This window comes from Artibeus jamaicensis, unplaced genomic scaffold (genome assembly GCF_021234435.1).
Source record: "Artibeus jamaicensis isolate MK-2021 breed Jamaican fruit bat unplaced genomic scaffold, CSHL_Jam_final scaffold_833, whole genome shotgun sequence".
Lineage (NCBI taxonomy): Eukaryota > Metazoa > Chordata > Mammalia > Chiroptera > Phyllostomidae > Artibeus > Artibeus jamaicensis.
The window spans coordinates 7,572,378-7,590,719 of NW_026522056.1; the positions used below are offsets into that span (position 1 = coordinate 7,572,378).

At 39.0% G+C, this 18,342-nt stretch overlaps 1 protein-coding gene across 1 annotated transcript in view; it reads right to left on the bottom strand.

Annotated features, from left to right (window-relative positions):
- LOC119065025 (disintegrin and metalloproteinase domain-containing protein 5-like) overlaps window positions 1-18,342 on the bottom strand; it is a 63,056-nt gene that overhangs the window by 15,963 nt on the left and 28,751 nt on the right. Inside the window, exons 13-14 of the mRNA XM_053660078.1 lie at window positions 15,348-15,443; window positions 4,327-4,525 (exon numbers count right to left, since the gene is read on the bottom strand). Of these exons, the coding sequence (XP_053516053.1) occupies window positions 4,327-4,525; window positions 15,348-15,443 (295 nt within the window). The remainder of the gene's footprint in view (window positions 1-4,326; window positions 4,526-15,347; window positions 15,444-18,342) is intronic.

The window sequence follows — 18,342 nt, forward strand, 5'->3', positions numbered from 1 at the left end:
AACATATCAGTGAAAATACTGCTGTGTGGAATATCTGAGATTTTCCTCCCTGTGTTTCCTCTACAACTCATATGGTGTCATGACATATTTAAGCCTTTTACCCACCTTAAATTTATTTTTGTGAATAGTGTAAGTCTGTGCTCAAGTTTCATTTTTTTTTGTATGTAGCTGTCCAGTTCTCCCAACACTATTTGTTGAAGAGGTGATTTCTACTCCATTTTATGCTGCTGCCCCCTTTGTCAAATATTAATTGACCATAGAAACTTGGGTTTATTTCTAGGCTCTCTGTTCTGTTCCATTGGTCTGTGTCTGTTCTTATGCCATTATCAGGCTGTTTTGATTACAGTGGCCTTGTAATACAGTTTGATATTAGGAATTGTGATCCCTCCTACTTTGTTCTTCTCTCTCAAAATTGCAGCAGCTATGCGAGGTCATTAATGGCTCCATATAAATTTTTGAAGTATTCTACATCTGTGAAATATGTCATTAGTGCTTTAATAGGGATTGTGTTAAGTCTATAAATTCCTTTCAGCAGTTTAGACATTTTGATGACATTAATTCTTCCAATCCAGGAACATGGCACATGCTTTCATTTGATTCTGTCTTCCTTAATTTCTTTCTTCAGTGTTGCGTAGTTTTTAGAGTACAGGTCTTTTACCTCCTTGACTAGGTTTATTCTTAGGTACTTTATTTTTCTTGTTGCTATATCAAATGGGATTTTTTCCTGATTTCTGTTTCTGATATTTCATTGTTGGTGTACAAAAATGCCTTTGATTTCTGAATATTGACTTTGTATCCAGCTGTTTTGCCAAATTCAGTTATTAGGTCAGGCAGTTTTTTGGTGGAGTCTATAGGATTTTTTATGTACACTGTCATGTCATTTGCAAACAATGACAGTTTTGCTTCCTTTTTTCCAATTTAGATGCCTTTTTTGTCTTTTTTTTCTGATTGCTGTGGCTAGGACTTCCAATACTATGTTGAATAGGAGTGGTGAAAGCAGACATCCTTCTCTTGTTCCTGATCTTAGTGGGAAAGCTTTTAGTTTTTACCCATGAGTCTGACGTTGGCTGTAGGTCTCTCATATATGACCTTTATTATGTAGAGGAATGCTCCCTCTATTTTCACTTTGCTGAGTGCTTTTATCATAAATGGGTCCTGTACCTTATCAAATGCTTTTTCTGCATCTATTGATATGATCATGTGATTTTTGTCTTTTATTTTGTTTATGTGATGTATTACATTAATTGATATGCAAATATTGTATCATCCTTGCATCCCTGGATCAATGATAAATTCCACTTGATCATTGTGTATGATCTTTTTAATATATTGCTGGATGCAGTTTGTCAATATTTTGTTGAGGACTTTAGCATCTATGTTCATCAGCAATATTGGCCTGTAATTTTTTTTCTTTGTTATGTCCTTATCTGGTTTTGAGATTAGGATGATGCTAGCTTCATAAAAAGAGTTTGGGAGTCTTCCATCCTCTTGTAATTTTAAAAGTAATCTGTGGAGGGTGGTCGTTAGCTCTGCCTTAAATGCTTTGTAAAATTCTCCTGTGAAACCATCTGGTCCAGGGTTTTGTGGGTGTCAGCAGAATTTGATTACTGCTTCAATTTTGTCTGCTGTTATCGGTCTGTTCAAACTTTCTGCTTCTTCTTCATTGAGTTTTGGAAGATTATATTTTTCTAAAAATTTGTCCATTTTACCTAGGTTTTCAAATTTCTTGGCATATAGTTCTTCATAGTAATTTCTTGCAGTCCTTTGTATTTCTTTGGTATTAGTTGTAATCTCTCATTTTGAATTGTGTTTATTTGGGTCGTCTTTCTTTTTTTCTTGATTAAGTCTACTTAAAGGCTTGTTGATATCGTTTATTTTTTTCACAGAACCAGCTCCTATATTTACTGATCCTTAGAATTGTGCTTTTAGTCTCTATGTTGTTTAATTCTGCTCTAATCTTACTTATTTTCTTCCTTCTGCTTGCTCTGGGCTGTCTTTGTTGTTGTTCCTCCAGCTATTGTAGGTGTAGGGATAGGTTGTATATTTGATATGTTTCTATCTTTTTTTGGTAGGCCTCTATCATTATGAACTTCCTGTCAGGACTACCTTCACTGTGTCCCATAAATTTTGAATTGTTGTGAGTTCATTTTTATTTGTTACCAGAAACTTTTTGATTTCTTCCTTGATCTCAGTCTTGACCCATTTACTGTTTCATAGCATGCTTCACTCTCCATGAGTTTGAGTGTTTTTGAGTTTTTCCTTGAGGTTGGTCAGTTTCAGTCCCTTGTGATCAGAGAAAATGCTTGATGGAATTTCAGTTTTCTTGAGTTTGTTGAGGCTTGTTTTGTGTCCTATCATGTGATCCATTTTTGAAAATGTTCCATGTGCATTTGAAAAGAACGTGTATTGTATCTTGCTTCTTTGGGATGAAAGGTTCTGTACATATGTGTGTGTGTGTGTGTGTGTGTGTGTGTGTGTGTATATATATATATATATATATATATATATATATATCAGTTAAGTCCATTTCATCCAGGGCTTTGTTCAGTGCCACAATATCTTTGTTGATATTTTTTTTGAAAGACATACTCACTTTTGACAATGGGGTATTGAAATCCCCTACTATAATTGTGTTGCTGTCAATATCCTTCTTGAAGTCCTCCAAGATTTTCCTTATATACTCGGGTGCTCCTATGTTGGATGCATATATATTTACAATGCTTATGTCTTCTTGATGGACTGTCCCCTTGAGTATTATGAAGTGACCTTCTGGGTCTTTCTTTATGGCCCACATTTCAAAGTCTATTTTGTCTGATATAAGTATTACTACCCCAGCATTTTTTTCTGTTTGCTTAGAAAATTTGTTTTCAGTCCTTCACTTTCAGTCTGTATAGATCTTTTGTTCTGAAATGGGTCTCTTGTAGGTAGCATATGTGTGGGTCATGATTTCTTATCCATTCAGGTATTCTATGTCTTTTGATTGGAGAATTTAATCCATTTATATTTCACATTATTACTGATAGGTACTTATCCATTGGCACTTTACTTCCTTCATACCTGTTTTCTTCCCTCTCTCACTCTTTGTTTTTCCTTTTCTTAAAGCAGTCCACTTAGTCTCCTGCAGTGCTGTTGGAGGAGGTGCATTCTTTGAGGCTTCTTTTGTGAGGACAAATTTTCAACAGCTGCCTATGGCCTCCATGCTCTTCAGGGAGCTTCAAAAAATGGGACTGTGTTTCAAAAATAAGTGCAACAGTTGCCTGATAGCCAGGCCCAGACTTATCCTGTCCTAGATGCATTAACACAAGTGATCACTTGGATTGGACAGACATTCATTCAAAATCAAGATGCTTTAGCTGTTATACTTTCCTCCAAAAAGAAAGTTATACTATTTTAAAAGACAATTATTGTACTTATTCACAAACAGTTTCTCACTGAGGGCTTTAAAAATCACTGCTAATACTAAAGAAACATTAAGAAAAATTACCTAGGTAAAATGAACACCGAGGTAACTAACATCCACTATCTAACATTAAAAATATCTGTCCAGCACGGAGATTTATCTTCCTGGTTTTACATAGGGAAAGGTTGAATCTGGAATATACTTTTCTGTTTTTCCTGATTTTGCTTATAATTTATTGTTAGCTGAATTATGCTTTAAATACTATCCTAATGCAACCAGTATCTTGACAGATGGCACAATTATGATTCTACAGAAATAAGAATGAAATTATAATTACCAAAACCTCTATCTCATCTCCTTCTTAAATTCCTGACATTCACATTGATCTAGACAATACTTAGAATTTTCTCTTCTGACCTAAGGAAGGCATAGAGGACTGAGAATAAAAAATTTCTCTCTCTCAAAGGATATGTGCGGGAAAATGTATGGTATTTCAGCAAAGCTAATGGCCCATATATATATATAGGAAGCTATCAAGCTGGACTGGACTAGTGAAAGCCCTCACTCTTCAGCAAGCCTCCTTGTATAGACCCTGTCTTGAAGTGCACACAATCAGTGACTAGCCCTGCTTTATTCTAGTAAAAACTCTTTTTTTCACTTAAGTCTAAACCACAATCCATCACTTCAACTTCTACATAACATTTTGAGAAGCTGCATTTCTACTGGAGTGTTCTTCCACTTGCAAATAAGAATTCCATACAAATTTACAGGAGTTTTTCTGTTTGTTTTACATATTCAAGAAAGTTTTATTTCCTTTAATAGGCAAGACTTTCCTCATTAAGAAATTTTATCTACATTTTTGTTCTGTAGAGCTGAAGAACAGACCTAGAATAATTTATAAATTAAAAAGAAAATATGGCCATTACCTCCTCCAATTAAACTTTTACACTGTTTATCAAATGTCCGACATTTTCCTTTAAAACAGTGGGCTTCACCTGAACTACAACTTAGTCCATCGCGTGCAAAAGTGTTCCTCACACAATGTGAGTTATATCCATTGCAATATTCAGTAAAGTCACAGTCTTCATCAACTGATTTCCTGCAAACTGTGCCAACTGGTTTCAACTAGAAGGAAAAAGAAACATAAGATTACATATCAATGATACTCAAGTTTTCTTTCCCTTCAGGCTTTGAATTTCGATCCAATTTTTTTAAGTTGCTAAGATCAGTGAAGAAATTCTTCTTCTTAACTACCTAAGCACTGCATTGACTTTACTGTGCAAAAATGAGTGGGTAATGCTTATGAGAGATGTGATAAACTCAAAGACAATCAGACCTCCATAATTATGTAAAAGAAAGGAAAAAAGGAGAGCTGAGGAATTAATATAAAAATTAATTGTAACGCATCATGGCTATGCTCGGATATGCAGCCTTGGGTTTCTCCATATGCCATCCTTAACGCAGATATCAGCAACCATTTACAAAACAAAGTGTACACCATAATTATTTAGAAAAAAGTTTGTAGATTTTAAAAGAAAAAAATTTAAGGAAACAGGAAGTTCATTTCATATACCACACTGCAAACAATTGTAAATAAAGTAACTTCTCCAATTAAAGTAACTCCTTCAGTGCTTACTCTTTAGCTGATAGCTTCAGAGTTCCCTTTCTGTACGCCTGCTTTGGGCAAGAAACATAGAGCTTCCCTTAAAGAAAATCCTTTCTTCAATTCAAACCCCAACTTCTCATTATCCTATGCCAACTAAATCAAATTTGTTGAAGATTTCCAACATCCTACAGGCCCAGTTTATATAAAACTCACACATATCCCCTTCCCCAGAATAAGTTTTCTGTATGGTCTTTCTCATGTTTTCAACATGTATTTGCTACCTACACAAATTTTAGATAAAAAGACAAAACACAACATATGAGTTGAACAATCAAATCAAAACCAGTGATCAGAATTGTTGGTAGAGGAAAATACATATAAATACAATGAAAAAGTGTTAACACTTGTTTCTTGAGAATATGTTTCCTTTTGTAAATGTGCATATATGGCCATTTTTAAGTTATTTTAATTTAATTTACTATTAAAAATTAATTTTTTAGAGCAGTTTAAGTATCGCAGAAAATATGAGGGGAAAGTATGGAGATTTCCTTTATAACCCCTGCCCCACACATGCAAAGCTTGTGCCATTATCAGCCTCTCTGACTAGAGTGGTATATTTGTTACAAATGATGAACCCACATTGGTGCATTGTAGAGGGCAAGAATAACAGTTTCACTTTACCCACATCGACCCTCCTGCAAGGTGCCACAGCACAAACCCAACAGAGACCCTCTTGGGCTTGTGATTTCTCCAACAGGGATAGTGGAAGTAATAGGAGAGGCTGGTTTCCCCAGCCTTTGAGACACTGTCCAGGAGGTACTTTATTGTCCTACCCCACCCAGAACACTCAGGAAATTGGCACAGTTGGACACTCTGGGGACACCTAGGAATGGGGAAAGGGAATGGGGTCTCACAGCAACAGTGTGTAGATTGCAGAGGTCAACCATATATCCTGTTAACTTGCTCAGGATGCCACTGAGAGCCCCAGTCATGAACCAATAGGATCCTCTCCAGTAAGGACACCCACAAGTAGCCAACAAACACCCCCAGTATTCCAAACACATACCCTAGAGCTGGCATCCACTCTCCCCAGCCAGTGGTACACATAGGCCACCAATGGCATGCACAATCCTGCACTCAACACATGGATATCAGCAGCTGGTTTGACTCTCCTAAACTGGGAAAAGTCAGACAGCCTTGAACACTTCAGGGCACTGCCTTAGGTGAAGCAAATGGGAGCCTCTCTGCCTCTGGATGAGCTTTGGGGGATTAGAGAAGGCATCCAATCCTAATTTCTCCACAATGATGGAATAAGATAAGTGAAGTAAGCATACACATAGGAAGGATCTGAGAGGCCCCCCAAACCATGTGGGCTGACTTGATGACTAGCTTCTTAATCATCTTAATCTTCTTAATCATCTTAAGCTCAGTGGATATAAGAGAGAACAGAGAGACAAATAAATAAAAATCAGGAAAACAATAGATGAATAAAATGAGAAGTTTAATACAGAGAGAAATGGTTTTTCAAAAGAACCAGACAGAAATTCTGTATCTGAAAAATAAAATGACTAAACTGAAAAATTCCATATAAAGGCCCTCAGAAGTACAGTTGATCAAGTACAAGAAACAATGGACTTAGAAACATCCATCCAATGGACTTGAAATCATCCATTCAGAAAACCTGAAAAATTAAAAAAAGGAAAACCTACGATACTTGTGAGATACCATCAAAAGAAATAGTATACGCATTATGCAAGTCCCAGAAGGAGCAGAGAAAGAAAAAGGAACATAAGCCTATTTAAAAAAAATAATAACAGAAAATTTCCCAAATCAGGGAAAGGAAATGTACACAAAGCCAAAAGAACTCTAAATAGATTAAACATAGGGAGATATTCAAAAGAAATATTATAAACAAACTGTCAAAAGTGAACACAAAGAGAACATTCTGAAAGCAGTAAAAGTAATTATTCCATAAATGGGAACCCATATAAGAGTATAAGTAGATCACTCAGCAAATCTTTGCTGGCCAAGAGAGAGTGAGATGACATTCTCTAAGTGCCAGAAGAAAAATCACTTTCCAACCAACAATACTATACCTAGTAAAGATGTCCTTCAGAAATTAAGAAAAGATAAGACTTCTCCAGAAAAACAAAAGCTGAAGGAGTTCATCACCACTAGACCTATCTTTAAAAAATGCTAATGAGGACTTCCGCCAAGATGGAGGCATAGGTTGAGATACCGTGCTTTCTCACACAACTAAGTTTAGAGACAACTAAATATTAGCAACAGAAAACACAGCCAGCACACAGAAAATTGAACTTTTCGAAAGTCTGATAACAACAAATCCTTCAGCCTAACCGGTAAGAGGAGCAAAACCAGCAGCTGGCGGAGCAGGGTTGCACAGGAAAACTCGGTCAGAGGGACTCAGGTGCGTGCAATCCAGGCGCAGGGTTGGACCTAGTGAGCGACACAGCGAGCAACCTCTAGGAAACAGCAAGGGAGCAGGGCTGCGGGTTGACTGTGGTCTCACATTTGTGCGCGGATAGACAAGCAAGGGAGTGGATTAGACAGGACCCAGCAGGCCCAGCAATGAGCAGCAGCAGAGGACGCCACCATTTCCTCGCTCTGACCACGCCCCCACATACAGCGTCACAACCCAGCAACCTGGGAGTCCAAGGCTCTACTCCTCACACTAAACGGGCGCAAACAGACCAAAAATGGCTCAAAAAGATCTCAAAGCCCCAGAGCCTATAAATATAAGCAATGAAGAAATAGCAAAACTCTCAGATGCACAGTTTAAAACACTGGTGATCAGGATCCTCACAGAACTGGTTGATTATAGCCACAGATTAGAGAAACATATGAAGGCGAAACTAATTGAAATGAATGGAATTGCACAGGAAACCAATAGCAATGAAAAGGAAACTGGGACTCAAATCAATGGAGTGGACCAGAAGAAAGCAAATAATGGCCAAACAGAAAAGAGTGAAGAAGCAAGAATTTAAAAAAATGAGGAGAGGCTTAGGACCTCCAGGACATCTTTAAATGCTCCAACATCCGAATTATAGGGGTACCAGAAGAGGGAAAGGAACAGCCACCAGTGGAAAACTTATTTGAACAAATAATAAAGAAGAATTTCCTTAATCTGGCAAAGGAAATAGACTTCCAGGAAATCCAGGAAGCTCAGAGAGTCCCAAAAAAGTTGGACCCAAGAAGGAACACACCAAGGCACATCATCATTACGTTAGCCAAGATTAAAATGAAGGAGAGAATCCTAGAAGCAGCAAGAGCTAAGGGGACTGTCACCTACAAAGGAGTTCCCATCAGACTGTCAGCTGATTTCTCAAAAGAGACCTTACAGGCAAGAAGGGGCTGGAAAGAGGTATTCCAAGTCATGAAATCCAAAGACCTACAACCAAGATTGCTCTATCCAGCAAAACTTTCATTTAGAATGGAAGGACAGATAAAGTGCTTCTCAGATAAGACCAAATTCAAGGAGTTCATCATCACCAAGCCCTTATTATATGAAGTGTTAAAGGGACTTATCTAAGAAAAAGAAGTGAAAAAAACATGAACAGTGAAAGGACAGCAAACTCACAGTTATTAACAACCACACCTAAAACAAAAGCAAACTAAAAGGACAGCTAGATCAGGAGTGGAAACATAGAAAGGAAGATCTCAAGGAGGGTTAGCAACAGGGGAGTGGGAGAAGGACAAGGGGGGAGAAGGTACAGAAAATAAGTAGCATAGACGGTAGATAGAAAATAGATGGGGGGGCAAGAATAGTATGGGAAATATAGAATCTAAAGAACTTGAGACACATGGTCATAAACTAAAGGGGGGGTAATGGTGGGGACAGGGGTGTAGGGTGAAGGGGAATGAAGGGGGGAATAAAACAACTGTAATGGCATAATCAATAAAAAAATTAAATTTAAAAAAAAAATAAATATATAAATTTAAAAAACACTAATGAGGGTTCTTCAAATCAAAATAAAAAGATGCTGATTATCAATATAAAGTATAAAAATCATTGGTAATGTTAAGTATAGTGAAATTCAGAGTACTCCAACACTGTAATATGTTGGTATGGAAATCACCTTAACTCTAATATTTACAAGACAAAAGTATTAAAAATAAGATTAAGGCCTTAGTGGCTAGGTAAGAGGGAGCAGATTCCACTTCCCCCTACACGCAGGAGAAAAACCTGGCCAATCTACTAATGAACAGAGTAGACAGCCAACAATACCCCAGCATATAAGAAAATGGGAGATAAAAAATTGTACCAGACATTGAAGAACCAGACGGTAAGGAGAGTGCTTCAGGACAATAAGGCCCCAGGGATTGGTGCCGGGACCAGGGCGGCTGCAGCTCCAGGCCCAGTGCCTGCTGGGCCAGCCACAGGGCTCTTGGAAGAGAGCTGGGTTGGAGCTCCCTCCCAAGTCAACCAGGGTTTGAGCAGCACTGAGAGAGACCTGGTTGCTTGAAGTCACACAGAGGGAGTAAGGACTAAGTGGCAAACACACGGGAGCTGTGAGCACCCAGGCATAGCCCTGGGAAGAGTGTGTGCCTTAGCCTGTGTGACCAGAGGTGGCCTGGCCAGATGCGCTCACCTGCAACTGGGGGAGAGAGAGCTTTGTGGAACACCTGGGGACCATATCCATGGACCAGGAGAGACCCTGGGATGTTAAACACTCATGGGGTGTTAAAATCCCCTACTATAATTGTGTTGCTATTGATATCTTTCTTGAAGTCCTCCAAGATTTTATTTATGTATTTGGGTGATCCTACATTGGGTGCATATATGTTTACAATGTTTATGTCTTCTTGGTGGACTCTCTCCTTGAGTATTATGAAGTGACCTTCTGGGTCTCTTTTTATGGCTCTTTTTTTTTAAGTTAATTTTGTCCAAAATGAGTATTGCTACCCCAGCTTTTTCTTTCCTGTCCATTTGCTTGGAATATTTGTTTTCAGTACTTCACTTTCAGTCTGTGTAGGTCTTTTGTTCTGAAGTGGGTCTCTTGTAGGCAGCATATGTGTGGGTCATATTTTCTTATCCATTCTGCTATTCTGTGTCCTTTGATTGAAGCATTTAATCAGTTTACGGTTAAAGTTATTATTGATAGGTACTTATACATTGCCATTTTTTGTACCTGTGTTGCTCTCTCTTTCACTGTTTTTCTTCCTGTTCTTAAAGCAAACCATTTAGCATCTCTTGCAGAGCTGGTTAGGGAGGTATATTCTGAGGCTTCTGTTGTCTGGGAAGCTCCTTATTTGGCCTTCTATCTTGATTGAGAGCCTTGCTGGGTAAAGTAACCTTGGTTGCAGGCCTCTGGTTCTCATTACTTGGAATATTTCTTGCCATTCCCTTCTGGCTTGGAGCATTTCCATTGAGAAGTCAGCTGCTAGTCTTTGTGAGGCTTTCTTGTATGTTACTTCCTATTTTTTCCTTGCTGCCTTTAAAATTCTCTTTACCTCGGAATTTTGCCATTTTAATTATGATGTGTCTTGAAGTGGGCCTTTCTGGGCTCCTCTTGATTGGGACTCTCTGTGTTTCCTAGATTTGTGTGACTTTTTCTCTCATCAAATTAGGGATCTTTTCCATCATTATGTTTTCAAACAGGTTTTCTATCCTTTGCTCTTCTTCCTCTCCTTCTGTTACCCCTCTTATATGGATATTATTATGTTTCATGTTGTCCTGCATTTCCCTTAAGCCCTCTTAATTCTTTCTGAGCCTCTTTTCCTTTTCTTGCTTATTCTGGGTATTTGATTTTTTTTTTTTACCTTCCCTCCAACTTGCTGATCCAATCTTCTGCTTCATTGATCCTGCTTTTGATTCCTTCTACTGTGCTCTTCACTTCAGAAATTGTGTTCTTCATTTCCTCTTGGCCCTTGTTGATAGTTTCTATTTCCTTTTTCATGTTGATACAGTTTGCAGTGAGTTGACTGTAGTTTCCCTATAGTTTTTGGTAATTCTCTGTGAGTTCATTGAGCTTCCTAATAACCATTACTTTGAACTCAATATCTGACTTGTCTCAATAGTTGTCTTGCCTCTATTTCATTTAGCATTCTTTCTGAGGCTTCCTCCTTTCCTTTTATTTGGGGATTGTTTCTTTCTCTTCCTATTATTTGTGAGACTCTTCTTGTTAGCCTTTACTTCTTAAATTGATCTGTTCTGCCTCCCTGGGTTTCTGCTGTGAACTTCTGTGGTAGAAGACCTGTGAGATTCAGTGGTGTAGACTCCTACATCTGCTGAGCTTGCTGGTCTTGGGCTGTCATTTATGTTGGCTCTCTGTATGTCTTTGGGTTTTGATTGTTATTGGGTCTTTCTTTTGGAGGGTCCTTCCCTCCAGCTGGTTAACTGAGCATCACTCCATCCACCACCTCTTGTATTCTGTTGTGCAGATGTGGACAGGTTGCATTAAAGCTGGTTCTTCTGTGTGTACAAGGTTTTGAGGATTCGCTCTTTCTCTTGTTCAGTGGTTTGTTTTTAGCAATTTCTCCACCATTCAGTTGTATTTCCAGATAGGTCCTGGGTTGAGTTAGTGTGTCTTCTACTCCCTCCTTCACCTTCTTCTGTTCTCTGTTGGTGGTTTCTTTGTTGGTGGGTTTCTTCTTCCAGCAGGTATCCTGGTGTTCACAGCTTCCACCTATTCTTTTTTGTGATATGTTGAAGGGGGAAGGCAAAATGGTTTAAGCAGGAGTATATTCTGTAATATTTAAAGTACCAACCTGTAGAGAAGAGATAGAAGATCCTTTGGTTATGTATTTTGTTAACCATGATATTTCACCCAACTAGCCTCTTTTTAGAAAGGATGGAAAGAAGATAAGACTCTTGTTGGGGGAGAGAGGATTGTGATTTGGATCTAGAATGCAATGAGCTTGTGGGAGATCAGATAATAAGGTGAAGTGAGAGTAAAGGATAGAAAATAGGTGTAGTGAGTGAGAGAACAGAGTTAACAACAACAGTAATAAAGTTCAGGAAACAGTGAAGTGGGCTAACATCTGGGAGAGGTGCTGTGTAGTATTTATAATTGTATGGAACAGCAATTATTTACAATAGTAATGGAGCAACAACCATATTACAGAATCTATGTGATCTGGATAACAAGAATAAGAAGTATAGGACCTAGAGTAGTGTGCTAATAGAACACAAGTGAAGTAAAAGACAGTAAATTAAAAATATGCTATGAAAGAGAGAACAAGGGAAACCAGTCAAACAATGCAATTTAACCAGCCAAGTGAAGAAGACTAAACAGAAAAAAGAGAAATACAAAAATACTAATGAAATGAAAGATGTAAGAATAATGAAAAATAATAATACACATATATAATAACTCGCAAGTTCTCTGTAGTAGCAAAGTGAAATTTGTCTCACTGTCTCAGCTGTTGGGATGACCCCTCTTTGGGTCCATCTCTGGTCTTTTCACAGTTCCAGGTTTTATTTGTGTCAATTGTTGGGAAAGGAAGGAAGGGAGGGAAGGAGGGAGGGAGGGAGGGAGGGAGGGGAGGGAGGAAGGGAGGGAGGGAGGGAGGGGAAGAAAAAAGGAGAAGGAGGAGGAGGAAGAGGAAAGAGAAATAATAAGAGATATAAAGGGAAAGAAAGAAGGAAGGAAAGGAGGAATAAATAAAGAATCAAAAAAAGGAAGAAGGAGTTAAAAGAAAAAAATACTTTTTAAAAAGCCTCTTGCTGGCTTCAAACTGGCCAAGCCAGTTCTGCTGCTCTTCTGGCTGCAGCAGACTGAGGGGGTTTGGGTTTTGCTTTTCTCCCTTCCTGAGAAGGCTGAAGGGGGATTGGCTTTGTTTTTTTCTCTTCCTGAGCTGCACTGGCCCAGCCTCCAGCCCAGTTCCCTGCTGGGCCCCCAGTGCCCTTCTGTGCCCAAACTAGGCCTTCAGTCCACCAGTTGCGCTGTCTCTGAGGCGCACTAGTTAGGGGCAACTCACACACCACCTTCTTGCTCTTTGCTGTCCTAGATACAAGGGACTCTCAGCACCCCTTTAGGCTAGTTCAGCACCCACCCACCCCCCGCCGCCACTGAGTTAAGTCTTTCTGCAGATTGCTGGCTCCCTGAGCCCTGCAGTTCTCCTCTGTGGGGGCATCTCTGCCCTCCTCTTAGATAGCCAGTCAGCCCTGCAGGGCAGGGATACTGCTGTGGCTGCCCCTGCAGATGCAGTGTGCTCCTCCTCTTCTGCTTCTCCAGGGGAGCAGGGGTTGGGTGCACGATGCCTCTGGGCCACAGGGTCAGGCATACTCCATCCAGGGCCTACAGGTTTAGTGGGACAGGCAGCCACTGGTCCCACAGTTTTGGGTGCACACTCTCCCTGGGGCTTTGGGTGTGAGCACAGGGGTATGGGTGCAGAAGGCCAAGTGGCTGCTGCAGCCAGCGTTTAGAGTCTCCATGGGTGCACATAGCCCCCCTGTGTTTGCCACTTCTTCCTTATTCCCCTCCCTTTGACTTTATGCAACCAGGTCTCTCCTGGTGCTGAGCCATTGACCGGCTCTTTCCCAAGAACCCTGGGCCAGACCAGGCAGTCCCTGTGCTGGACCCAGGGACCTTATTGTCCTGAAGCACTCTCCTTATCATCTGATTTTTCAATGTCCTCTACAATTTTTTATCTCCAGTCTTCATATATGCGGGATACTGTTGGCTGTTGGCTCTGTTCCTTGGAAGACTGGCTCAAGAAGAGATTTTTTTTTTATTCCACTTATGATAGTATCAGAAAGGATAAAATACTTAGGGAATAGATTTAACCAAGACATGGTTAAAGACACGTTCGTCAAAAACTTATAAGACATTGATGAAAAAATTGAAAGAGATACAAATAAATGAAAAGATATTCTGTGTTCATGGATAGGAAGAATTAATATTATTATACTATCCATACTACCAAAGGTACATCAAAAAATTAAAAATAGAACTACCATTGATCTGGGAATCCCATTTATAAGTATGCATCTAGAACACATAAAATCTTCATGGGTTATGTGAACCTCCACACTCACTGCAGCATAATGCACAACAGACAAGACATAGAAGCAACATAAGTGTTCGTCAATGGATGCATGTATTTGTAAAAGGTAGTATATATACACAATGGAATAATATTTGGTTATGAAAAAAAAGGAAATCCTGTCATTTATGACAACACAGATAAAAGTTGAGGGTATTATTCTGAATGAATAAGCCAGATAAGACAAAGACAAATACTTTATGATCTTGTATGTGGAGTATATTTTTTAAAAAAAGACTCCCAAACTCACCAAAACAAAAAAGTAGAATGGTAGTTTCCCGATGCAGCAAGGTGGAAGAAACAGGAAGATGTTGGTCAAAGGTACAAATTTTCAACAATAAAATGAATAATTCTGGGGGTCTAATGTACAGCCTGGTGACTATAGTTAATAACAATATATTATATATTTGAAAGTTGCTAAGATAGTAAATCTTAAATGTCCTCACTAGATGAAGTGGTAGATGTGTTAACTAACTTCATATGGTAATTATTTTGCAATATATACTTATACCAAAACATTAAATTTATATAGTGTTGTATGTCAATTATACCTCAAAAAAGCTGCAGGAAATTTTTTTAAAAGATAAAAGCATACTGTTTTGCCAATCTACAGATGTCTGCCTTTAACTTTATTCAGAAGTTCATTCTTTCCTTCCTTTTTTCCTTTCCTTCTTTTTCCTTCCTTCCTTCCTTCCTTCCTTCCTTCCTTCCTTCCTTCCTTCCTTCCTTCCATCCATCCATCCATCCATCCATCCTGAGGAATTCTCTACTATACAGGACACATGAACAAAACCAAGGAGGAGGATGGAAGCAAGGGAGGGAGGTGGATTTGGCTGGGGTGGGGGTGAGTGGTAGGGAGAAAATGCAGACAACTGTAATTGAACAACAATAAAGTAATAGAAAAACAGGAATTGAATTATTGCAACAATAATTGAATAAATTACAAAGGAATAGAGGACTTTACCAGAAGACAGTGAAGAAAATTTAGCTAACAAATGAAACTAACCTACCTTCCTGACTTTATATGAGTATGGTAGGGTGTTAGAAAATAGGACCATAAGGGGGTTGCTGCAGATGTATGTCAGTCACTGAGAAGTCTCAATGGGTATAAGAGAGATTTGTGATGAGGTCAAGTCAGGACAGAAGTATCAGGTATTGTGTCCATGAGAGTTCTATAAATGATAGCTTGCCCAGTGGACTGAAGTGGGAGGGTGGGTCCAATATCACCTGGATATAATACAATGAGAAGGGCAAAATATGTTTTCCATCTTATATAAACAAAATCTCAAGAAACTAATTCTGAGCTATTATAAAATACGGATGTCCTCTTACCTTGCAATCTGTTGTGCAGCATTCCCCAGAACCACACTGTTTCTCAGGTTTCAATCTACATGATACAGCATCACAGCAGGCTTTATGTGTGCAATCCTGTAAATAAATGCTGTTACTCAATCACATATGACTAGCTACCATAAAATAAAACTGCCACTCAGGATTTCTTTACAAAGTCTGAAGCTTTTCTCAAATTCCCAGTTTTAGTAATCCCATTCTTTATATGAAATCCACAGAAATCAACATTTTATTCACTAGTTTGTAAAAGGGTGTTGTTCCACTACATTCCATATGACCTGAACAATATGAACATATTACTGTGAAGCCACAGTAATATGTGGCTCACACCTCTAAGGTGTGAAGCCAACACCTTAGAGGAAACACTCGCTAGCTGCCTTGCTAACTACCATTCTCTTCAAATTTTTTCTGATATTCTTGCTTTTATAATTAATTGTATAAGCCAAATTTGTTCACATGTAGAACTTCTTTGATGTGAAGTTATCAAAAACAACATTCTTCTCTCCCCAAAATGGTAAAATCCCCAAAACCACCCTAAAAAAGGTGGTCCCAGAAGTCAGGTTCATCTATTCAGACCTCTGCTTTCACTGGGATCCTGGCCCTATAGACACTTGTATTGTATAAGGTTCAGTGCCTCCAGGTCATCATTTCTACTCCTCAGTAGCAAGTTTGTCCTAAATTATGTAGTCTGTCAGTATCAGATGTTTCTTTCTGGGTGATGTGTCTTTTTTGTTACTGATAATTCTTATTACTATTTTCAATGAACAACTTGACCATAGGCTGTGGTACTGTACTTTTAAAAGTTATTTATGAGACCCAAGATGGCAGAGGAATAAATGGAAGCTATACTAACCTCTTCCCTGGACCAAACTGGAATTAAAACTAAATTGAAGAGAAATCATCCTGAATACCCAACTGAACTCTAGCTAGAGAGAGGCCTTATAACCAAGGACAGACAGAGAAAACCATACCACTGAAACAAGACTGGTAGGGACTATGAAGGAGGCATGAGAGGGCTGGCTGGGCTCCCACGGGCAGCAGCTTAGGTTCTGGAGGGATAGTTCAGTGGCTTGGAGTTCTCCCAAGAAGTGTGAAATTTAAACCCCTAAACTGGGCTACTCAGCCTACAGCACCAGAGCCAGGAAAATAAATAAATAAACAGTAACACCCAGCTGTGAAAAGCAGCAGGGTTTCTGTCCATCGGGAAGATACAGTTGGATATCTAGAGGCCTCTTAAATGGACAATGCACAAAATTTTGTTTGTAGCCACTTACACTGGGCTCCAGCAGAGAGAGGGCAGAGTGGACTAGAGCTGCATGAGGAAAGCCTGGTGTTGGAGGCTCTGGAGAGAGAACTGAAAGAAGAGCCTCCAGGATCCCTTTGCTGAGTCATTTCCCATATGGCAGAAGCCATCTTTCCCAGGCATAACCCCCTCCCTCTCCAAGTGGTATCAGCCTGAGGGGAAGCAAAAGCCCACTGGAATTACTCTACTCCACCCTGTAGAGCTTAAGCCAGGTCACTAAGAAGTACATTTGGAGGTTATCTATACAATTTAACAATTAAGGTAGATCTCTGGGAACTCTAAGACTTCAGCTGATCTGCCCCAGTGCCTGGGTGCTGGTAGAAGCCTGCCATGGTGCACAGTCTGGCTTTTTCAGCATACAAACAGGCCCAGCAGAGGGAGCCACAAGCTGTGGATTGATGATGACTCCAAACAGGTTGCCCCAGGCCAGTCACAGGCAGTGTCTGACATAGGTCTGAAACAGACACTTCACAGATATATCTAATACATAGAAACAAACACAAAGAGGTGGCCAAAATGGGAAGACAAAGAGACAAGACCCCAAATGAAAGAACAAGAGAATACTCCAGAAGAAGAATTAGGTGAAAGGGAGGCAAACAATTTATCAGATATAGAGTTTAGAATAATAGTTATAAGAATACTCAACAGCATGAAAAATATATAAAAAACAATTTTTAAAAAGTACCAGTCATAAATAAAGAATGCATTCTCTGAAATAAATAATACACTGGAAGGAATAAACAGTAGGTTAGATGAAGCAGAGGATCAAATCAGTGATCTGGAAGATAAGAAAAAACATCCAAGAAGAGCAGCAAAAAGGAAAAACAATAAAAAAGAATGAGGAGAGCTTACGAAACTTTTGGAACAACATGAAGCATAACAGCATCTGTATCATAGGAATACCAGATGAGGAAGAAAGTGGAAAAGGGATCAAGAACCTATTAGAAGGAAAAATTACTGAAAACTTCCTTAGTCTGGTGAAAAAATAACACACATAAGTCCAGGAAGTGCAGAGAGTCCCAAACCAGATGGACCCCAAGAGACCTATACCAAGAAACATCATAATTAAAATAGCAAGGCTAAAGACAAGGAAAGAATCCTAACAGATATAAGAGAAAAGCAGGTTGTTACCTACAAGGGAGCTCCAATTAGACTGTCATCTGATTTCTCAACAAAACATTTCAAGCCAGAAGGGATTGGCATGAAATACTGCAAGTGATGAAAAGCAAGGCCCTACAACCAAGGCTATTTTACCCAGCAAGGCTATCATTTACAATTGAAGGAGAAATAATTTTCCAAACAAGAAAAAGCTAGAGGAGTTTGTTAACACCAAAGCAGTACTACAACAAGTGTTAAAGGGCTTGCTTTAAGAAGAAAAAGGAAAAGAAAAAACAGAGGAAAATGGTTTAAAAATAAAACAGCAATAAATAGGTATCTATCAATAATCCCCTTAAGTGTAAATGGCTTAAATGCTTCAACCAAAGATACAAGGTTGCTAAATGGATAAGAAAACAAGACCCACATATATGCAGTCTCCAAAAGACTCACCTCAGATCAAAAGTCATGAAGACTAAAAGTAAAGAGGTGGAAAAAGGTATTTTATCCAAATGAAAAGGAAGAAAAAGCAGGGGTATAGTAACACTTATACCCAACAAAATACACTTTAAAAGCAAC